Here is a 24,860-nt window from a genome sequence, read left to right on the forward strand (position 1 = left end):
ATGTACAAAAATCTATTAAACATATACTTAATATATTTTAGATTAATTTATTTTATAAGTTAAATATTGAATTGAAATATAAATAAATACATTATTTACATTCTACAATAGTTTATATTATACGTAATTTTCTCGCTGCAATAGATGCACACAAGTAATAAAAATGTTTTTGTAATATGCTAGGCATTATATTACATTATATACTTACTATTTTAACAGACGTCTTTTTTTTTTTTGAATAGTTTCAATCAAACGCCATAATTATCACAATTTGCAATTCCAAGTCTGTATTTTATCTAGGCACCATATAAAATATATATATATATATATATAGATTGCTGACACGGTGTAGATATATACGTTTCTAAACAGAAATTCGACAAGATAAATAATACATTCGCGAATGAATAGACTTAGATACCTAGTCATATAGAGAGCACTGATACACGTGTTAATAAAATTGGATGAAATTGTAACGAATGCTTTTTCACCCTTTGGCGTTATATAAAACATATATATATATATGTATATATTTGTAAATGATTTAATATGCTCGCGTGATGGTTAACGACACCCAAGAGGAGCATGTATGATCTGCGCAGTTACATTATTATGGCTAATATTATATACAATATAATAAACCTATTTATACTATTATATAGACTATAATATACACGTCTATACGTACCATAAATAATATATATATAATACTGTAGTCGCGGCAATACATTATTGTGTGAGATAGCGACACGTGTGTAAACTTTTACATACTTACTTCTGTCACGGGGGAATATATAGGATAGGCGAGTCTGTGAATATTTGAAAGATGCAATATGTGTATACGTTCAGAAATTTATTTCCAGCACTCTCATTGTTAACGTCGATTCACTACTGTATATTTAATAATAAAATGAATAAGTATAACTAACATAATATAAACGTCTATACATTACACTTTTTAACAGCCATATTATATAAATATTATATATAGAAATATAAATTATAATATATAATATAATGACGTGTAACGTATATATTATAAACTTAGAACTTGTAAAACCTATACATTATATTTTTTTTATAATAAGTACGAATGATTTTATAAGGTTAAATATAAACTATAGTTGGGTTCCTACATTTTAAAAAGAATGAAAAAACTTATTGAGATAACAAGCAGCCATCTATCCATTGATGGACTTAGTGACATGTAGTATATAATACGTATATAAAAATACACGAACTGCAGCTAAGGATACAAAATAGAGACGGGTAAGTTCAAAAAAAAAAACTTGTTGCTACACCATTTTATTCAGGCTTTTGCAGACTGCGACGCTAATATACTACTCGTACAATATATAATATAATATATACTATATAGGTACATATTATAATCTTAATTAGTGCTAATCCCGAGTGTGCAAGTCCACTTCAAAGGGGGCCCGGCCGAGCGAAAAGAAAAATTGTTAGTATAAATGTAGGTAATGTAATTATTTTTGTCGATTTAAATTTAAATTAGGTAAAAATAATTTAAGCCTATTAAAAAACATTAATTATTTTTATCATATCCATAATAGTAATAATAATCTCGTATAACGGATTATTATTTAGGTATCTAATTATCGACGACTGTTTCCGAACTTTTTGTATGACTAATATTTTAAAATTATCATACTTACATACGTCATATTGTACGAAGTCTCACACGCGTCGCGGATGACAATATTATGACGCGCACGATTTCCCGAGAAAGGCTTTTGTTAGTTAAGTTCTGTCAATTTTCGTACTTGGCAAATATTTTTACCAAGACGAACGAGCCACAAGTGTTGATTGTGAATTGTGAATTGATGCATATCATTTATTCATGGACTTTCGCAGAATTCACGGAGGTACGTGGTGGCTGAATTTTATCCAAAAGACGACACCGTCAACTGAAAAGTTTGGAACCGCAGCTCGTCTATATAATAATTATAATAATAATAATTATTATTATAATTACTATATAATATATAGGTCATATGGCCTTTAGGCCTAGAGAATTAAAATAACCATTGTATATAATAAGATAATTACATGATAGATTCTATAAGAATTATAAATGATAGGTAGGTACCTTTAAACTTTAGCCATCTTTACAATAGATCATGAAGACTCATTTTTTTCACCTTCTCAAATTCATCTTTTTTTTTTGGCTTTTTATGGTATTCAAAGTATTGTTAAAAATTAATACGAACGTTTATGCACTTTCTATCCTTCAAGTATTCCGTTTAGTTTCAAATTTATCATTTATGTTTGATCGACGACTAAATAGATTTGAGACGTATCTATGATCTGATGAATGATTAAACCGAGCCATTGAAGTTCTATCAGTCTCTGACTCTCTGAGCTCGCCAAATATGGGCTATATGCTGCCATCTATGAAGTTTAATTCAAATCAGTCAATTTATTATTATTTATCAATATGGATTACACATAATTTCAGCTTTTGTAAACATAATATAATTATTAGCTTTAATATTAACTCAGATTTTATTATCTACCTTTTAAATTTTTAATAAATAATTCTAAAACTAATTATCTTGAACGTTTATAATAAATAATAATTAAGTCATTATTTATTTTCAAATTCGAAATTTCGGATGTAATTTCGACTTTTACTCAACAGAGTGATAATAATAAAAATATTGTTATCATATAAACACTCGTTATCGATATTATCACAAATTCACAACAGAATATAGCATGTTATGTCAACATAGGTAGTCATTTTTTAACTATAAATGTTTATTGTTTAATACTTACAATTTACAGTCAATAGTAATTAGTATTTACTCTTAATAATGAATAAAAACATCAACACAGACTTCTTCTAAAGTACTTTTTCAAATCGTCATATACCATTCGTACGCCATCATGGAATCTAATAATAAAAAGTGAGCGAAAAATTGTGTTATTCACTATCAACTAGGAATAACAAATTATTAAAAATAATATTTTGCGATGTAATGCAGTCGTAGATCAGGCATGTCAAACGTAAAGTATCAACTGAACCAAAAATAAGAAATAGAATACCATTTGAACTGCCCAAAAAACTTGTTGAAAAAAAATCACTACAAACTGTATAATAATAAAGTGCCTAAACATAATTAATATAGAAAACATATATTAAGACATATCTCACTCACCTATTTAAGAACATTTTTATTTATTTTTGTTAACTTGATTTTCCAAATACCCTGTTGTCCAAAAGAAGGTGGAGGACTGCTTGTTTGACATGCCTGCTTTAAACGAACAATATTCTTGTGCTATTATAGGTATCTCATAGGTTGTTAAATATTCATGTTTAGTCATTTAACACTGTATCCCGAGGAATTGCAAGAACTTTAAAGAATATATTTATTACGGGATATTAAATAATTTATCATTTTTTTTTTTTTTAGGTATGGATTAATTGTACCTAAAAAATTAACAGCTGTTCCGAAGAAGATTTCTAATGTGTTTGGCGACGATAGTGATTCTGATTCTGAAACGACAAAAAAAAAACCGATTCAAGTATTTATTAGTATAATTACAGTTTTTAAAATTATTTATAAACAAAATTAACTTGCTGTGCTATTATAACGATCAAATATTTCAGTTGTGTTTCTTTTTTGAATTACACAATCCTTCAAAAATTGTATTCAACTGAATATGTAGTATGAATGTCTATGTGCTACTAACTTCCCGTTCTAAGTTACATATTATAAGTTATTACCATGATTATAATATATTAATATGAAATTATCAGTTATGTACTAAATGATACATTATACAAATCTAAAATGAAATATAAGTATATAATCGTCATTCTTAAAGATAGAATACAGGAAAAAATTTTTTTATTTGAATCAAAATTATCATATTGATAAATATATTTTAAGAATTGAATTTATTTCATACATTTTTAGACAAATAATCAAACTAAAGCACAACAAAGAAGTGCACAATTATCTATTGACAAAGCACTCAAAGAAGATGCAACTGTATTTCAATATGATGAAGTTTATGATGATATGGAGAAAAAAAAAGAACATCACATTGAAAAAAAGAAAGATGTTAAGGTGTGTGTAATATAAAATAATAAATATTTGTTTTTAAACTTGCACCCAATAATTGTGTAATTATTGCATTTTAGCCACGATACATACAAAATTTATTAGTTCAAGCTGAGAAACGCAAGATTGAATATGAACGTAGAAATGAAAGGTTAATTCAAAAAGAAAGAGAAGCTGAAGGAGACCAATTCAAGGACAAAGAAGCATTTGTAACTGCTTCGTACAAAGCGAAACTGGAAGAGTTGAAAAAACTGGACGAAGAAGATTTAAAGTTTTCCATGATAGAAGACATTAATGATGTGACGAAACAGAAAGACATGGGTAGTTTTTACAGGCATTTATTTAATGAAGAATTATGTAAAAATGCAAATGATAAAACTGATGAAATGAAAAAACCAACCAAGAAATCTGATGCAAGTCGCCAATATAGAAAACGTGCTTCTTCAAACACTTCAGATGATGATGATAATAATGCTAATGATGATAGAGATACTGACATATCAGATTCTGATTCGTCTGAGGATTCAAAACGTAGAAAAATTGAAATTCATGATAACAAATCTCTGGATGAAATTGTCGATAAATCGGAAGTAAAAAAAGAATCAATTACTGAAATAAAAAAAGTTGATGTAAAGGATACATCATCAAATGAAGAACCAAAACCAGAACTAAAAGAAGAAACTAAAGAAGTACCTAAAGACAAAAAAGTTGAGAAAACTGAAAGTAAACCAAAAGAAATTAAACCCAAAATAAATATTTGGTTAAAGAGGACGGTTGGTAATGTTTTCGAAGAAGCACGTCAAAGATATTTTCAAAGACAAATGAAACAAACTAATTTACAATATGTTAGATCTTAAGGGTAACATTATTTTTCTATCATTAAGAATATGTGTAAGATAAATATGAAATACAAATACATTTCTTATCCAAAAAATATTATTGTATTTTATTTATAAATGTTTTTTTTTATCATAAAATAATTCAACACAAAAAATAAATAATTCTAAACATTTAAATAAAAAATTTTGTTAAAACTACAATAATAAATGGCAGATGTATAATTATCACAGTACACAGTAGTTTGAAAATTATGGCATATTAATAAAAAATTACCCTGTTCAATTATATTTATAATCTACAATAGGATTTGTGATACAAAAATGTGTATTTAAAATATAAAATTTAAAAAAAAATATTTAAATATATTGATATAGGAACACTATTGGAATGCAAAAATAATTTTACTTTAAAATATATTATGTAGCTATAATAAATAATTAAATTTGATAATCTGAGTATTTTAAAAAATAAAAAAAAACAATACATAATTTAATATAAATAAATGATAATGAAGTGTCTTTATAAACTATTCATTTCCTTCTTTTTTTTATGTAAAAATAAAGACTAAAAGTAAATAATGTATAAATATTTAATTCAATACTTATCATACAAATATTTCTGTAACATATAAAAATAATATTTGTGATAAGAAATTAAAATTATATTATAAGTATTGAATCAATGTGTATAGCAAACATTAGTTTGATTTACTGTTAAGTTTGTATTGTCTTTTTAATTTAATAAAATATTTGAAAAAATATTATTAGAAATATTAATATATATGTTTACACAAGATGATTTATTAAGCATATTAGTTGTTTAGTGGTAGAATATTAAAAATCGCTATTCCACCACTAAAGATCAAAAATACTTGATAAATTTCCTTGTATTTACAAAATAAAATTTAGCACAATTTTAAAGTTCTGTAGAATTGTTAAAAGCTATTACACATTCTCTGCTACATAAAGGCCGGTTTCCTTTTTTAACAGTAAACTTTTTACCTAAGAGAGATGTGTAACACTGATAACATTTAAAACATGCTGGAGACTCATGCCAGCTCAGCTCTTGCCAACCAATTCTATTTTCACCAGCAACTATCATATTGTGACAGGTTTCGCATTTCTAAACAAAATTATAAATACTCATTCATAAAACATACTGCATTTTATACTTTAATAATTAATGTACATACTTTTCCATATTTATTTTGATAACAATCTAAGCAAACAGGTTGTTTTTCAATCGACACATATTCTAATCCAGCTAATGGTTTGTCACATTCAAAACAACAAAAATGTCGAACATGGTAGGTATGTTCTTCGGCAATTGTATACTCTTTCAAAAATATTAACTAGAAACAAAAATTATAACCCAATGATTGCCATAGAATTAAAATGTAAATTATAAAAATGTTATCTCACCTCATCACAAGCATTACATCGTGGTATATTTAAGATTTCAGCATAATGTCTACCACAATAAACATTCCCATTATAGTAGAAGTATACTAGATCAACTAATAGTTCCTATACAAAAGAAAAATGTGTTAAAATAGTATAATATTAGTAAAGTATTAAATAACTTACCTCGCATGTAGTACAAATAAAACATGATGGATGCCAAAATACTTCTTTCCCAGTGCGTTCAGCCATGACAGCAACTTGACCAGGTATTACATTCTTATTACATTGCTTACAACGCAACTCTTTGCCATTAGATAAAATACACATATCAGCATTAGATGTTATGAATTCGTTTGAACCTTCCCAATGGAATTTTTTAATGATTCGCCATTATCTTTATCATGCGGCAAAGGTTTGTAATTGTCATTCTGAATATTTGAGGAGAAATTTGTTTGTTGTTGAGGTAAGGTTTCTGATACAGCAATATTTGAATTTGGCCTTTGTGAAGTAATAATTTGCCTGTTAAATTCAGCTGGGTTGTTATTAACAGTGTCTAAAATATTGACTTCTGGTTTATTGCTTCCAGGATAACATTTATTCCCAATGAATGTACTCGGTGTCTTTAATGCAATATTAGATGACGGATACAAAAGTTCCGGAGGAGGAGGCGGAAATTCTTCTTCTTCGAGCGGTTGGTTATAACTTTTTTTAAATGGTTTTGGTGTAAGATTCATATTTTTAAACAATGGAATTGGATGATTAATAGTGTTATCAGTAAGTTTTTTGACCAAGCCTTGACCAACAGCATGCTCTTTTATATTTTTTAAATAAGAACCCATAGCATCAGCTTCTTCAACAGTAAGATTATGACAAACGTTTGCATTAAAATCATGTAAAGGAACCTGTTTTTCAAGCTGTTTGCGTCTATAAAAAGCTCCTTCACTGCCACTAATAGGTAATTTGTCAGATGGTAACAACTGCATGTATTCTGAAGCTAGATCTTTATGAACATTTGGAGGCACCCAATCAAACTTAAATTCATTTTGATTTTGATCAGTTTCTTGTTTTTTGATTAACTTATCATCAGGTTTAATAATCATATTCAACACTGAAATACAATAATTAAGCCAATTAAATAATATAGGTACATACATAAACCTATTTGTTTTACAATACTAAAGTATTATTTTTTATTTTTTCACATACCTGCTTTTATTGGTTGGTAATTTGATTTTGAATCATTAAACAAAATGTCCAATTGCTTATATTGATCTTCATCTACAATGTTATGTTCTTCTTTTTTACATTTACAATTCATACACACCTTTCGCCAAAAATGTAAATCCAAGCCAGGGCAAGCATCTCCACATTTTAAACAACTTGAACCAGATCCAACTTCATGAGCTAATTTATGAAACTGAAAAATAAAATAATTATCTATATAATAAATAATAATTATAAATTAAATATTGTTATTAAAACCAGTTCTGGATCATTTTTATTGATGAATTATAAACATTAATAATTGTCCAAAAACCGGTATAAGCCTATAAAAAACCTTATCTGTAGATGTAGGTACCTATTATTTTTTTTAAGTATTTTTTATAATGCACGCAAATCTAGCACAAATATATGTAATATAATTTAATATAATATATTATAATAGGTATACCTGTACGGTGTACACAGGAAAACTGCAATGAATGGTATAAATCACAACTAATATGAATTACAATTTACCTAATATGCTTTAAAAATAATTCAATATAATATTATGTATCATTAAACATCACATCAACCCTTGAATCACCTATATATTATATTAAAAATGTGTCAGTTGATGAATATTACAAAATAATAAGTACCTACAACTTATACCTACCAACAAAAATTATTCTTATATTATAAATTACTATTTTAGATATGTAGTACCTATTGTAAAAAAATTTAAATAGTTAGTTATTAATTAAGAGTAAAATATAGATGCATACTAAAATGAAAAAAATGTAGATAGGTACCTACTTTTTAAAAAATAAAATTAGACCGGATGAACCTGTTATTTACGATTCACATTGTACTAAAAAAAATTATTAATAATTTGAAATGGTTAAGTTCTTAGATTACTATCAAGTACTGTAGATTGGTATACAAATATGAAATTAATTTTAAACTTATATATAATGATTCTTGTACAAAAACAAGCAGTTATTATTTTGTTAAATAAAAAAATACCTAATAGTATTGACGATTTTAAATAACGAAAATATTGTAGGTATGTACGTACTTTTTTGTGTTTATTCTCCAATCTTGAAACCCATTCGGGTGTCTTAAAGTGCTCTTCCGGTTCCAAAGTCATTGTCCGGCGTCAAGTTTTTTTCTTTTAGTAAGATGTAACGAGTGTTGAAGCTGTGAAGAAAAAACGTATCAACTCGTTGGAATATTGTGTACTGCCTAATGTCGTAAAAACAGAGTGCGAATTATTTTAACAGCCAAGCGCGAAGCAAAATATGGAAGCTGTTAGCTGAATGACGAAACGATGAATCATCGTCATAGCGTTGAACGTGTCGTATGGTCATAGCAGATTAAGTTTATCGAAATAACGAGTGGAAGAAAAAACGAACGGTTAGCGACACAATATTACAATAACGAATATTGTGTATTGATACAGCACCAAGTATAATATTGAGTTGTTTACGCACCTCCCGTCTGGGGATGACGTCAACGATGAAGAATTTCAATGAGACTAAACAAAACCCGAGTACCGACGACTTGTGGACTGATGAGTAGGGGTCGGGGACACGATAAACAGAAGGGGAGAGAGTCGAACGCGGAAAGACGATTGAAAACCTCTCCTCGGTGGCGGGAGGCACGAGCTTATTACGATAGTAGGAAATAACGCTCCAACGGCTAGTGCTCAACTGACTTGACTGTGTAACGGTCGAGTGCCAAATGCCGACTGGCGAATTTCGTCGATTTGATTACCATTTGGACTGTTTATTGTTTACATTTATTATTTATTTTGTTATTCTCCAATCGCAACGGTCTACGGCCCCCCATGGGGCCCACGAAAACCTGCCGACCGGCTTAGAAGCCGATAAGAAAATAATATAATTAATGAATGATAAAATTGATAACGTTCGGTTATATAATATAATTATATACTCGTTATAGTCGTTTGTCTGTTATTTAGAATCCAATTAAGTGTTCAGAGTTTCGGATTTAAGTTGAAATTTTAACATTCAAGGCCTTGAACAGGTTAAAATCTATTCTGTGATCAAGGTTAAGACTGTAGGGGGTCCATATAGGGCCGCAGCTAGGGGAGTATTTTTCCCCGGGCGCAAATTTTTAGGGGTGGCAAAATTAGAGCTTGCCCCTCCTAGAATAATGTGTAGCTGCGGCCCTGGGTCTATACTTGATACCATAAATCGATGTATTGTAATATTAAATATTATTATATTGCTTATACTTTAACCGTCAATTGATGCTAGGAAAGTAGGAAATGGTGAAGACACGTAGTGCACGTGTATACGGTTATTAATTCTTATTTGAAAAATACCGACATACCTACTCGACTTACATCCGAAATTGCCAATTAAAAGTTTAACTACGACTAAATTCGTAAGCGCGGATATATAGACGTCCACGACCGTGATTATAAGTGAAGTCTGTAAGCAGTGCCGGATTAATCTACAAGCAAATTATGCACTGCTTAAGACCCTCGACAAAATTCGGCCAGTAATATTTTATATTCTGAACGAAGTGATGAATGTATTGATTTTACAATGATGTTAATATTTAAAGTTCAAATATTGATGAAAATTCGTCAAAATCATGAATATTTGCAAATTATTTTGAATTTTGAATTTATAAAAATTTTCTGTAGCTATAAGGCCTAAGAGTTGAAAATTCTAAACGAGATTTTCCATAAATGTTGCTTATAATAATTTTAAATGAACTTGAACGTTGACCGATTAAATTTTTTTTATCTAAAGTTTAAAGTAATAAAGTTATATGAAATCCAATGTATAATATAACATATATTTTAGCATTCATTTCAACTATAATTTAAAAAAGTGTTTGACACGATTATTATTTCTATTCATAAATAAAATTTAAAAAAATACTGTTTTTTTAATTTGTAGTGATTGTAGTAGTAACCTTTTTTACTAGCAAATTAGGCCCGTCTGATTTATTTGCTAACAGTCCGTGAAACACTTAATCCAGCACTGTCAGACGTCTTGAAAGTATAAAATTGGAACGTATGCAGGCAGACAAACAGAAAAAACCCATTAGCTAGATTAGATAATAGTCAAAAACTCATAATTCATGTCATTCTGATACATTATTATTATATTCCTTATATAGACATGCGGTACCTATATCGAGTTATACGACTATAATAGCAATAAAAATGATTGCAATATCAACACACTCAAACGAAATTTGATAAACATAAAATTTCAACAGAATAAAATACGATATAAAACCTATAAGTTATAACTATGCTGCTAAGACCGTAAATCGTGATTTAGACGATAAAAATAATTTTAAATTACGCATTTGAAAAACTTTAAACTGTCAGTGAACTTAACAGTTACATGAGGAGGTATGGGCAGGCACTTGTACAATAGATAGGTCAGTGGCGGTTAAACATGATGTTCAAGCCTCATGGGAGGGGGGGCGAATATAAATCCAATCCTTCCCGACCTTATAACATTTGTATATACGTACTTATATAATATTATACACCAATCGATCTCTACGATTATTAACGACTTTTTTTTTTTTGATCGATCGTAACATCCTAAAAAAACAGGTCAAAAAAAGTTTACCACTCTTGGTATACACATATAATTTAAAAAATACAAAATCAAATTCCAAGTTGGAGTGCCCTTCTTTTATAATTGCCATTGAGGTAGGTAAACATTTCAATGGTTTATAAGTAAAAAGAATTGTATATTAATTACATTTACATAACTTATATTATAGGTATTACAGGAAAATAGGATAATAGGAATCCCATAAAATTATAAAAAAAAAAGATTCTAAAGACTTGCTGACTCTAAGAAATTGGGAATGTATCTATATTTTATATTATTGATAAATAGTAAATAGTACCTAACATAATATAATAAGAATGATTTTGGACTCTGGCTGGAATGGCTGGATGAATGTTAAGGTTTATGTCTGACGTTAGAAGTGGAGTAAAAAAGCTCCACCATAAACTTAGAGCACATTAGTTAACACGTGGTTTTTGGTAGTTAATTGTAATTATTATCGGTTTTTATTTGCAATTGATCATTGATGTATCATTGAATTTAAATTTAACTCATCCATCATTACACTGAAATGATGAGACACCTATACCTCTACCAATTATACACGTTCTATGTTCAAAATCAACCTACAATATAGCAGAGCGAGTTTCCATTTTATGTTATTTTTGGAAGTGTAGATACCTTCTAATTCCTTATTCTCACATACCTGTCAAAAAAAAAAAATTTCTAAAAAAAAAATTTTAATTTTTTATTTCTTAAATTTCTACACTATTGATTTAAAAATATTTATTCAATGATAGACATCAGATAAATATTAGCTTTTTTATAGCAATATTTTAATTTGACTGGATCAGGGGTATCCAACCTACTTAAACCAAATATTTTTATTTGATTGAATAAACAAAATACAAAAATAATTTAAGACTATTGTTATGAATTACTATACAGGAATTTGTATAAATAATCACAATAATTTCAAACTTGTAAAATTAAATATTTAGAAATAGTAATATTTATTAACATTAGTTTGAGTATAAAGATTGTTTAGTAACATCATTAATAAATAAATATTAAATAGAAATAACTTGGTTTTCATCAATTTCCATGGGTTCATTTTCTGTTTTTACTTCTTCTTTCACTTCATTTGTTTGTAAATTAGCCAACCTCTTTATAACCGCTAGTGTATATTTGTTGTAATCACAACTGTAAAATGATAAAATATTGAATTATTTATATTCTTCTAAATAATTATTCATAAATCATAATTATAACTACAAAATAAATATTATATTTACTTAAATAAAAACAGATCATAGTTAGTTACTCTGTTTTATTCTTATAACAACATGAGTACATGGTATCATTTGTCATAATAAAATAAATACTTACACCTTAGATAGATCCATAAATTTTTTAGATAAATTTTTATAAAGAGTTAAAATTATGGTTTGGTGAGGTTGATGTGAGTTTAGCAGGAACATAATCCACTGCACATAAAATTCTATGTGAATTGTAGATCCTAAGAGTATTGCTATATGTTTTGTAATTTTTTCAATATACATTTTTGGCAAAGAAATTACAGTCAGTTCAACTATAATAAAATACATATATATGTATATTAATATCATCTCATTTTTCAATATTCAGAAACTTGAGTACTTACTATCTTTTGTTGGTATAGATTCTAATATTTCAGTAATAAGGTTTGATTCATTAAGACGTAATGCCATCATTAATGCTGCAAAATATTAAAAAATATTTAAAAATCAATAGTAAAAATATATACACTTAATATATACACTCACCTGATGCATACTCTTTTTTAAGCAAAGTATCTCTAGTTGTCTTTGTGGTTATTCCTAGTTCCAAAAGGAATGGATCAAATATGAATCCATTATTAAGTGAATATACCAAAACACCTTCTGTAGTAGCAGCTGACCATGATAAACCTAATTAAAAGAGATATTAGAAACATCTTAAAAATAAAATAAAATCTTTATTAATTATTACCAGTTGGAGAAAATTTGACGTCAAAAACATTAACTTCTGGTTTAAATGTTCTTGCTGCCAAATCACCTTTATGCACTCCAGGTAATTTTAATTTAACATTTCCCCCTTCTCTTGTTTCACGTTCTTCAATGAGATCTATATTTCCAAATTCTGTCATTTTACGTCGGTTTACAACATCCTAATAATTATAATATACATAATATATCAATATAATCTAATAAAATTGATTATTTTTAATTTAAGTTACTCACAAGTACTGCATCAAACGATTGGTTTTGTGTAATTTCAAATTTTTTCAATAAAATACCTTCAGCAACATTATAAATACAAACATTTTTGGATTGGCCTCCAGCAATAACAAATTGTCCATCAGCTGAATAACAAACCGATTTAAATGCCCTAAAGAAAAATTAACTCACTTATTTTGATACATAAAAAGTTAAAAATATAAAGTATTTAAAGTATAGGTATGTACAGAATTTAATTTTAGAATGTTCTTGGAAAGATTTAATGCTTTTTACATAAAATATAAATTAGGTTTTGTGATTAAGAGAGTTACATATTTTTAGCACCTCCTAAATTAATTTTTGTTATACAATGATAGGAAATGGATTTCAAGTAAACTATTTGGTAGTAATCAGACAAATTCTGCACACACCTACAGTGTCGCAACCAGGATTTATTCAAGGGGGGGGGGGGGTCCAGGAAATTTTTTATTTATTATACATTGTTTTTCTGTTATCTTCCTGAGTATTTACTATATATATTATAAATTCATTTCATTGCTTGATAAATACAATTATATTATTATACCAACTCTAATAATAATTATAATCAATACATTTTGATGAAAACTTTTGGATAACTTTAAAAATACAAAATAAAAATGAATACTATGGTATGATCCACTGCATACCTATATAACCTAGGTAGCTAATATTGAACAATAATAAATTGTAGAAGGGAAATTTTTTTTACTTTGATTGAAGATTTTTTTTAGCTGTGATGAGATCTGTATCTTTTCGACCACTTCCAAGATCGTTTCTGCCCTCAATGCTCGCAACTTGAGTTGAAGTACGCACATCAAAAAATAATAATTGACCATCCAATGTAGCAACCACTACTTCTTTTCCATCAGGACGAAATGCAACACATAAACCTAAGTAATATAAACAATTGATCTATAAATATCCATTTTATACAACATCCTGATTAATATATTTATCAGTGATAATCACCATCAGCAAAGAGTTGTATAGTTTCATGATCAGACGCAGTTTCTACAGCATTCCAAATACGTAATGTTTTATCCCAACTAGTAGTTACTAGTGTAGTACTCGAAATTATGGGACTAAATGCTAAGCTTACTATTGGTCCTTCGTGTCCTGATAAAACCTAAAATAATACTGATAAATATTAAATTGCTCGTTGTCAAATATTTAGTTTTCAGTATTTTAAATATAAATAGTGAATACTTCTAAAAGTTTTCCAATTTTCATGGACCACAAGTATGCTTCAAAAACATCTTGTCCACCAGCAGCTATAAACTCTCCAGTAGAATCAATAGATACACAACTAAATTGTACGGGTCGAGGAGACACAAATGTTTTGAAGTTACGGTATCTAAAAAAAAAAATGTATAGTAATAGAATAAAATTATTGGTGAATATTTCTTACCTAGTAAGATCAAAAGCACGAACTGTACCATCTAGAGATGCAGATACGATAAATTTTTTGTTGGGAGCAAATGCTACACCAGTAACAGTACTTGTATGCTCTAAGAATGTAACAAAGCAAAATCCTGATTGGTTATTCCATAATTTCACCTAAGAATAAAATATATTATGTGAATTTTTAGAGAATACAATGCACATAATTATTGTTTTGGTTACAGTTATAAAATATTAATGTTTTATATACATGCATTATACTCTAATAATATTAATAAATAGAAAATAATAACATATAATATGTAAAAAGAAGACAATGAAAATAGTTAGTATGAAAGTATGCCATATCTCTATACAAATTATACTTTTTATCGTTTTTTGTATTATATTTGATTATAATTATTAATATGATAGTACTTTAACTATCACTATTATAATATTTAAAATTTAATTATTTAAATTATATTGTCTTGTATTAGTATACTTATTATAAGACTTTAAAGTCTGTATCTAATTTAATTTTAAATAACTTAAGCAATATTAATATTAATATTATAATTTGTATTTCACTATACAAATAAAAACTTAAATGACTAAAATTAAAGTATCTGAGAGAAACATAAAATGGATAACTGAGGCGGATGAGATATCTGTAAGTTGTTTTCTTATTTTATAACAGGTAATTTCATCAATAAATTACTTTTCCATCTTCGCCACCAGTGGCAATATATACAGAGTCAGCTGAATATGTTAAACAAGATACTTCAGACCCATGAGCCTGTTGTTTCATAACATATGTTTCACTTTGCCATTCCCAAACTAATAATTGGCCATGTCCTTTACAGCCAATTGCAATCCAATCACCAGCATTATTCAACACTATTGTACTGATACTGGTATCTGAAATACTGACAAAATAAATCAATTAATAATATTAAAAGATAAAATTGAAGTTAGACAAACTTTAAAGAGTGAATAAGTGTTTTCCCAACAGTCTCAAAAATTAAAAATGATCCATTTGAAAAGCCAGTTACAAGAATTTTGACCTTTTTATGATAATCAGCAGTAGTCATTTTTAAATTGTTATGTTCATCTTTTATATAATCATTAAGATAATGTGTTGACAATTTATGATAACTTAAGAACTTTTTACTATCTAAAAGTTTTTGTTTTTTATTGTATTCTTCTGAAATAATACCAAAAATATAAAATAATTGAAAAATAAATAAATATTTTACATTTTATTATAAGGTACCTTCTTTTTTAGTAATATAACGTTCTCTGTCTTCTCCTTTTGATAAGTCAATTTCATCTTCTTCATCATCATTTAATTTTAATCGTTTATTATTGGTTGATTCAACAGAAGTCAGTTGATTTAAAGATAGTGAACATTGCCAAACAGATAAATGACCATTTCTGTAATAAAAATTATTTAAAGAATTAGCATATTGGATGAAATAACCAGGCCTGGCTCAAGGGTAGGCGACATAGGCCCACACGCTAGGGCGGCATTTAATATTTTTGTATTATAGATAAAAAAAAAAATGTATGATGTAGTATGTAAGGGGCAGCAAAACTCAAGTTTGCCTAGGTGTGTTTAAACACTTGAGCCGGTCCTGGAAATAACTTAAAATTTATTTCATATAACATACCGGGCGACAACCATTAAATCCAGTGAATTTTCTTCAAAGAATATTCCAACAATAGTATCCGGATGTCCAGTTAATGAATATGGTCGAAAATTTGAGTAATTTCCTATTGTATAGAGCCTTACAGTAGCATCTTTACTGCCCACTGCCAAAATACTGAAAAAATGAAGAGAATATTTTAAAGTTTTATAACTGTTATAAGTATACAGAATAAGTAGCATTATGGTCACATTAAAGTAGGTTCTTATTAGAACAGCAAACTTTTACCAAATTCTTCAAGCAAACATAGTAAATTTTATAAATAAAGATGTGAGATGAAATTTTTTGAATTCAACAATTTTGTTATGATTATTGCTAGAATAATCAATATTATGCAGAAATATTAAAGATTAAATGACAAATAAATACTAAATAATATATTTGTAGTCTTTAATACCAAATAAATAAAAATTTATGTTTGATATACCTTGAATCGTCAGTCCATGCAACATATGTAGTATCTCCAAGAATATCACTGAAAACTCGTTCCAATGCAAATTGATTGAACTGTCCAATAAAATGACCAGGTGTTTGTAATATAAAAACTGAAAACAGATTAACATTACACTTTGAACTTTACACATATAAATGTTTTAAGTAAATATATTCACTTATATAAAATAGATAACTTACTTTTGTTGAGTTTACAAGCAGCTATATGTTTTCCATCTGGACTAAATCTTAGGTGAAGCACTCGTTCATTGAAACGATACTTGTGAATCACTCTATTGCTTACTAAGCTGATTAAATCTGCTTCTCCAACTAGAAACAGTTAATAAAATCAAAGTATAAGTAATTTTTTTAGGTTTTTAAAGATATTTTCAATACCTTCGTTTACAGCAAACAAAAGATTACCATCTGGTGACAGAGCTATTTGTTCATAATTGTGTGAGCTCTCCACTGGTAGTGTAAATGATGTATTACTAAAACAAGTAAAACAAGATACAAATTACATGTTATTCTAAGAAATACAATTAGAGGATTATGAAAGTTTATACTTCTTCAGATCAAATTTTGATATCCGATTTCCCACTGGACTGATGACAGAATTTCCATCAGGTGTAAATGTCAAATTTCCTTCACGGTAAACTGTTCCAAGAACGTTTGAAAACTAAATTAAAAAAAAATAATTAAAAAAGTTTTAAAAGAATATTATACTATAATATTGGACTGCTTTAACAAGTTGTACCTTGTAATTGAATCTCATTATACACGGCACGATAAACAAAATAATGAATCTAAATTTCGTTAGACAACTATTAACAATAACTATAAAAGAATGGCCACAGAATAGATTATTATTTATTTATTATGGTATGGCTATTGGCTATCATAAATCATAATATTCACATTTCACAGTGACAATTATTAGTGGGAAGCGGCGAGTTGTAAGCACGTGGATCTAAAGGTGTTATCAGTCTTGTCATAACAGTTATCAGTGAATCGGTAATCACTAAACATTATCTTCTAAGGCCATATTTTTTTTAAACAATTATGTAGGTACATCACTTAATGTTCAATGTTGTAACATGTAAATTATTAGACTCTTGGGAATACATTAAATATATTTAAGACTATTTAATCATAAAAATAATACATGAGTTCAGCCAGTATTTTTTTTTAAGATTAATATAAAAAGTTATGTTATAACGATATACTGAAGCGCATTCTGGCGAACCAAACCGCTTTGCATTGTTTATGATAATGTTGCATAATATTATCTAACTCCATATCCATCACAGAACAATTATTTATAGTATCTTAGTTTTTGAATTTTTGATTTATTTTTAAAATTCTCATTTAAAACATGTAATAATCGTTGTATTTTTGTTTGATTTTTTTTTTTTTTTTAAACAAGGTAATTTTTAAAAGTATTATAAAATGTAATGTTTTGTAAAATTATAATAAAGACAAGTTAAAATTTAAAAATAATAGTAAAAATATATTGAAAAAAGAGCTAATTTTTATATTTTAATACCTCATAAAAAATACTCTGTTTCTTAAATTGTTTTCAACGAAACTATCTTAATTTATATTGTTATTTATAGATCCAAACTGTTATCATGTTACGCAGATCAAAACGTACGTGTAAGTCAAAAGAAACTGTTGAAAATAATTCTCGTGAACCCCCAATCAAACGTAAACGTGGTCATCGACTAGAAGTTTCTGTTATTGATTCATCAACTGAAGATAACAGTTCTGATGATGAAGTGGTTGAAACTAATAAATCTTTCATAAAAAATTCTTGTACTTTAAATTTATCAGAATCAGATAGCGATAATGATGGTCAAAATTGTAACAAACCCAATATTAAATCATTGGAACAGTCTGATACCGAAAGTGAAGTTGATGATAATGTATGTCAAACAAATTTTGATTTCAGCACTCTTTCAAAACCTCAAGATACAACAGAACTTTCCAATAGTAGTGTTAAATCTAAGACTGTTGACACTTTGGTGGATAATAGTCTTTATGATAATATGGATGTTGCCAAAATCTTATCTGTCGGAGAAGGAGTTAATTTAGGAATAGTGTTAAATGATGTTGATGATACTGTAAAAGAAGAAAAGAAACGTGACGATGACTATACTATTCCTGAAATGGTTGAAATCACTGTTAAACTTCCAAATGATATGAAATGTAAAAAAGGTCAAGATATGCAAAATATTCTTAGGAGACGTATGAATACAATATGTAAAGATACTCAAGTTTTAATTCATAAAGTAAATCTATTGTTATGGATCTCTTATGGTAATCATTTGAACAATATTCTTAATTCACCAGAGGTTATGGGTTCTGCATTATCTTTAGTACCTTCTAAAAATGCATATCCACCAAAGCAGTGTGATTTGAATTATTTAGAAAATTATATAAAATGGTTTTCTAAAACAATAAAATTAACTTCAAAAACTGATCCATTATGTGAAATAAATGTGTTATCTTTAATTGACCGATTTTCAAAATGTGTGGCTAAAACAAGATATGAACTTATTGCAATGTTTATTTCTATTTTAAGATCATTAGGATTAAATGTACGGTTAGTGATTAATTTAAACGTTGTCTCAATCAAACCAAGCTCTGAACAATTGTTGGGTCCTATAGTAGAGGATGATCCTATGAAACCATCTACTAGTAAATCAAATGTAGATAATAAAAAGAAAACTTCATCAAAATCAGAATATTTCAATAAAAAATCAAATAAATCTAAAAATACTAAAAATGAACTTGAAATTAAAAATAATAAAATGGATAATGAAAAAAAAAAACCCAAAACGAATAAAATTAAGCATGAAAATAATTCTTCAAGTGATAAAGAAGATGATATTTTTATAAAACGCAAAGAAAGTGCTAAATCTGAGTATTTTAATAAAATGTCAAATAAAACACAGTCTAGATCAGAAAAAGTTGACTCAAAAAAATTAAAATCGGTTGACCACAAAAAAAAAGTAACAAAAAAAAAATCTATAATTAGTGAAAAAATTGATCGCCGAGTTCTATCTACTGATGAGGAAGATCATTCAATACAGAATAATGAAACAGTTGCTAAAAAAAAAGTAAAAAATGATTTTTGGGTAGAAGTATTCCTGGAAATGGAAGAAAAATGGTTTTGTGTGGATGTTATTGGTCAGCGTGTTCATTGCATCAAAGAAATATATGTTAGTTGAATTATAAATTGTATATAACATTAGTATTTACTATTTTATGTATATTGAAATATGTTTTGGTTGCAAATTTCATATGAGTTTTACCTAATTTCATTTAATAAAAAGTATTTTATTTTTTATAGAATGGTACATCTCATCCTATGCGTTATGTTTTGGCTTGGTATAACGACAATAGTATCAAAGATATTACAAAACGATATGATCCATATTTTCATACTCTAACACGAAAAATCCGCGTGGATCCTAAATGGTGGAAGACTACTTTACGACCTTACTCTCCTAAAGGGTCAGCTAGAGAACGTGAGGAGGATGAAGAACTAAATAAACAATTGGAAGAAATACCATTACCTAAAACGGTTTCAGAGTTAGTTTAATAATAATTTTTATTTAAGTTTTGCTTCAAGCATAACTTTTCATGTTCATTATGCTTACTGTTATTAAACTTTTTGTTTAAGGTATAAAAATCATCCATTGTATGCTCTATCAAGACACTTATTAAAATTTCAAGCTATTTATCCACCAGAACCACCAATTGTTGGACATGTTAGAAATGAACCAGTTTATTTACGAGAATATGTTCACGAGCTTAATGGTAGAGAAAACTGGCTAAAAGAAGCTCGTGTAGTTAAAATGGGGGAAAAATCATATAAACAAGTTAAAGCCCGTCCTAGATTTGATCGGGTCAGTTACTTATGTCTAATATTACCAATCTGATTTATTAATAATTTATTAATTACAGAATGGCGTGCGAACAGATCCTCCACCATTAGAATTGTTTGGTTATTGGCAAACAGAACCTTATGATCCTCCTACTGCTACTAATGGTCAAGTTCCTAGAAATTGTTATGGCAATGTTGATTTGTTTAAACCTTGCATGTTACCCAAAGGAACCGTTCATCTTCAACGTATGCACAAAAATATGACTAATTTAACTATATAAGTAGTTATTTGTAACTATTCAACACATTTGTTATTATTTTTGATTTTAGTGCCTGGGTTGCTGCGTGTAGCAAAAAAATTAGATATTGATTGTGCTCCTGCAGTTGTAGGTTTTGATTTTCACGCAGGTGGATCTCATCCAGTAAATGACGGCTTTGTAGTATGTCAAGAATATAAGGACACTTTAATAGATGCATGGAACCAAGAAGTAGAGGAAAGTCGTAAGCGAGAACAAAAAAGATATGAAGATAGAGTTTATGGTAATTGGAAACGGTTAGTAAGAGCTCTTCTTATTCGTGAACGATTGAAAATCAAATACAATTACTTTGGAGGTGATAAAGAAGGTCAATCTACATCTAAGACAATCGATGGCAAACAATAAAATCTGGGTATACGAGTATATTTAATTTTAATCAATGAATTCTGTAGTTTTGTGGGATTCAATAGTTATTAATATTTAATTCCAACAGTATTATTAATTGTATTTTGGTTGTTTTGTTAAATAGTATTTATATTGTGATTTTGAGTAATAAAATTAAAAAAATGTATTTTGTTACTTATAATGCTATTATTAATTTGAAAGAGTAAGAGTAGTTATTACATTGATTGTTTATTTAATCAATGGTTATTATTATAAAATATAATTTAAATAAAAATATGTATTTTTGGTCAATAGCGTAGATAGGAATTTTCATTGGGGGGGGGGGATAAATTATATATCCCCAAAAACTAGCTAATTTTTTTTGCTAAATTTGTTAATCTGCAATATAATATCTATTTTCCTAGATTTATGTGGCATATTATCAAGAATTTCTTCGGATGTAATAGGAATTTCTCGTAGAATTGATAATAATGTTAATCCATTTAGTCGACTGAAATGTAAATACAAGTACATAAATTTATACTAACCAAAAATAAACGAAAAATAATTATTCATTTTTACTTCTACAATTGAATTCTTTAAGTATGTTTTCAGCCTTTCAAGACATGAAAACGTTCTGTCGGGTGTTGATGTAGACGCCGGGTAAGGTACACGGTAGTATTTTAAGTACCTAGTTGATGTACATTAAGGAATATTGAAGAATCATAGGTATAGTACTATAGTCTAAAGGCACCTATTGCTATCGTAGGATGTTTATTTATTAAATTTAGTTTTGATTGCCTGATTTTTAACTCCACAATTACTGTTTGAACATCAGTGTTCAGATAAAAAAGTACAAGTTCTTCTGCAAATTCTAAATAAAATGATTTACATTTACGATTTACGATAACATAAGATTATTATTTTTTCTATTATCGGTATAATGTAAAAATTACCTAGGTATATAAATATTATATGCATTAAAAAAGGTCATGGAGGATCAATCCTCCAAATCCCTCCCTTGTCTACGCTTATGTTTTTGGTTTACACTGTTTACGTATCTACCTATTAAACTAAAGATTGTATATTAGTAATTAGTATGCAATTTTGGGTAAAATGTAAATATTAAATGATTTTATCGATTGATTATGCTATTATTAAATTAAATTATTTAATTAAATATATATTTTTTTAATGATGTTAACATTCAAAATTGTATTAACTGAAAACATGGTAAAAATTTTAAATTGTTATTAATTAAATAAGTATACGATAGGTACATATATAAATTATATTGTAGGAATTCTTTTAAACATGAAACAAATAATATACCTAATATATTGCAAATTCACAACCAGTACCTAGTAAACAAATTCAAGTTATGATTAATAACTTTTTAGATTAAATATGTTTTTGTAACTACTCGATGGATGAATGTGGTATTAAAAAAGAGTAGGTCAAGTGAAAGATTTTTATTCAACTAATTGTCGCAATTCGACGAAACCACATACGTCCTAATTTAGCTGTGTGTAGTCACAGTACATTAATATAATAATATGTATCATAATATCATATAAAAACACAATACAATATATTATTCTGAATAACCATGGTAAAAAACGGATATTTTCCTATGAGGGACTTGTATAATAGATGATTGATATGCATCTTATGAACTAGGTAGGCGCGTACCTAGCCGCGGTGAAAGTTTTCGAAATTCCATCCCCCGAAATTTCAGAAAACTTTATAGCAACAGTAATATAGAGTGAAAGCAATTTGTGTCGTAAACTCCTAATTAGATGTTTAAGTATAAAAATGTACAGCCTTAACCCTCTCCCCCTCAAAAAAAAAAAAAAAATGGAAGTATCTACTTACGGATTACATAAAAATTCTCTTACATTTTTCACTAGACTAGAATGGACCTTCTGATTTTTCATAATATGTGTCTTTGACGTCTTCAGCAAGTAATCCGTAGAAAACCAGTAACATACTCAACGTTTCCTTGGGCAATTGGACCACGCATTTGTGGTCCATACCGGGTAGATATTTAGGTAAAATACCTTAACTTGCACCACTTGTACAGAAATTACCTCACAAACGACGATAGTACGAAGACGATTCAATTGGGCATTGTTGGAAATCGGAGGAGAAAGTTTTCTTAAGAGACAGAGACTAAGACTGAGTGGACTGACCAACGGAAAAAATATCGTGGTTACCCGCAACTCATACTCAACAATACTGGAACGGTGTAATAGAGATATCCCATATACGGCTGTCGTCCAGTCATTTCGGCCGAATGTTAATATACGTCTATACTGTGCATTGCAACAATAAGTTTTCCATAGTTCACCGAATGCATATGAATAAACGACCGCAGTATAAGAGTATAAAAATACAACCATGGTATAACTACGAATGATGCGACCGCTGTCTATATTTATACCTGAATAATAAGGCACTTAATTAATTTTACGAATGTTTATAATAACATTAGTATTAAGAAACAAGTACAATCATCAACATATAGCGAATTCTCGGAAAAATTATAACAAAATTAAGATCGAGTAAACAAAGTCTTAGATATTGAATAAAAATGTATCAATTAAAGTTAACCGAATGTTCAAAATTCAAATGTAATAATTAGTCGTGTGTCGTACCTATATAAAATTATTGTTTGTAAGTAATTTTATTAAGTAGGAATACATATACTATATATTAATTATATTATAATATATGTATATTGTATAAACTATAAATAGAAAACTGTATAAATAATTAGAACTGAACCTTACATAGATAGGTACACAGGTATTACATATATCATTTTATATTTATATATTATATTAATACTTTAATACTTATGAATCAGACTATTATATAATCGAGTTAGTCGGGAAGTTAATTAATCTCATATAAATCGTATGGTATTTTAACATTCTCCCCTTGGAAAAAATGTATCATAGGTATTTATTTTTATTATTATAACTATATTATATTAATTTATTATTATGGAATATAACGATAATATTATACACATTTTACAGATAAATATTATACACTGTTATTTATTTTTAGTTGATAAAAGATAGCCAATAGTCACATACATTTTTATTAATTTTTAAGATTTTTTTTGTGATTATATTTATTTATTTATGTATAAACTTTTAAAAAAAAGTAAAATAAAAGTATTTAAAAACATAAAAATCCCGACATATTACTTAATTTAAAAAATAAATATTAGATTTTTTTACCAAACCTTTATTTTTGAAGTTTTATTCAATCAGATTCTTAGGTTAAATGTAGACTATCTCATATTATAACATACACTATTAATTATATAGAATAGAAACATATAAATATAAAAAAAGTTAATAAATAGTAAATTAATCGATAATATTTGGTCTATATTTAAAAT

General features: G+C 27.6%; 4 protein-coding genes and 1 long non-coding RNA gene across 6 annotated transcripts; 2 read left to right on the plus strand and 3 right to left on the minus strand.

Moving 5' to 3' along the window:
• Positions 1-212: 212 nt before the first annotated feature.
• LOC126551326 (uncharacterized) lies at positions 213-2,406 on the minus strand. The gene is made up of 4 exons (XR_007605211.1): positions 2,111-2,406; positions 1,677-1,954; positions 776-891; positions 213-364 (listed from the first exon to the last, which is right to left on the minus strand). It is a non-coding gene; the product is annotated as an uncharacterized LOC126551326 (long non-coding RNA).
• A 334-nt stretch (positions 2,407-2,740) lies between these two features.
• On the plus strand, positions 2,741-5,027 carry LOC114132216 (nuclear speckle splicing regulatory protein 1). Its single transcript, XM_027997616.2, has 4 exons — positions 2,741-2,930; positions 3,438-3,549; positions 3,945-4,097; positions 4,172-5,027. Exons 1-4 carry the CDS (start codon positions 2,911-2,913, stop codon positions 4,946-4,948), a joined length of 1,062 nt encoding a protein of 353 aa, XP_027853417.1. The 5' UTR covers positions 2,741-2,910; the 3' UTR covers positions 4,949-5,027.
• A 546-nt stretch (positions 5,028-5,573) lies between these two features.
• LOC114132208 (testin) lies at positions 5,574-9,401 on the minus strand. The gene is given in 7 exon segments (XM_050203407.1): positions 5,574-6,053; positions 6,124-6,282; positions 6,353-6,457; positions 6,518-6,699; positions 6,702-7,442; positions 7,541-7,751; positions 8,619-9,401. Coding segments are annotated over 7 exon segments (1,677 nt in total). The 5' UTR covers positions 8,691-9,401; the 3' UTR covers positions 5,574-5,846.
• A 2,700-nt stretch (positions 9,402-12,101) lies between these two features.
• LOC114132199 (periodic tryptophan protein 2 homolog) lies at positions 12,102-23,397 on the minus strand. Of its 2 annotated transcripts, none has more exons than XM_027997593.2 (19): positions 23,344-23,397; positions 17,479-17,591; positions 17,309-17,403; positions 17,114-17,242; positions 16,908-17,025; positions 16,445-16,597; positions 16,048-16,208; positions 15,756-15,978; positions 15,493-15,700; positions 14,800-14,948; positions 14,598-14,745; positions 14,361-14,517; positions 14,101-14,281; positions 13,374-13,521; positions 13,123-13,300; positions 12,918-13,061; positions 12,776-12,850; positions 12,502-12,703; positions 12,102-12,315 (listed from the first exon to the last, which is right to left on the minus strand). In XM_027997593.2, exons 1-19 carry the CDS (start codon positions 23,380-23,382, stop codon positions 12,183-12,185), a joined length of 2,754 nt encoding a protein of 917 aa, XP_027853394.2. In that variant the 5' UTR covers positions 23,383-23,397; the 3' UTR covers positions 12,102-12,182. The 2 variants fall into 2 exon arrangements, with proteins under 2 accessions (XP_027853394.2, XP_027853395.2); XM_027997594.2 differs by lacking the exon at positions 23,344-23,397 and adding an exon at positions 17,670-17,885.
• On the plus strand, positions 18,189-21,647 carry LOC114132200 (DNA repair protein complementing XP-C cells). Its single transcript, XM_027997595.2, has 6 exons — positions 18,189-18,338; positions 18,529-20,136; positions 20,268-20,509; positions 20,601-20,826; positions 20,885-21,050; positions 21,135-21,647. Exons 2-6 carry the CDS (start codon positions 18,544-18,546, stop codon positions 21,464-21,466), a joined length of 2,559 nt encoding a protein of 852 aa, XP_027853396.2. The 5' UTR covers positions 18,189-18,338; positions 18,529-18,543; the 3' UTR covers positions 21,467-21,647.
• Positions 23,398-24,860: the final 1,463 nt, after the last annotated feature.

The sequence above is a fragment of the Aphis gossypii genome, chromosome 3 (genome assembly GCF_020184175.1).
Source record: "Aphis gossypii isolate Hap1 chromosome 3, ASM2018417v2, whole genome shotgun sequence".
In the NCBI taxonomy this organism is placed as follows: Eukaryota; Metazoa; Arthropoda; class Insecta; order Hemiptera; family Aphididae; genus Aphis; species Aphis gossypii.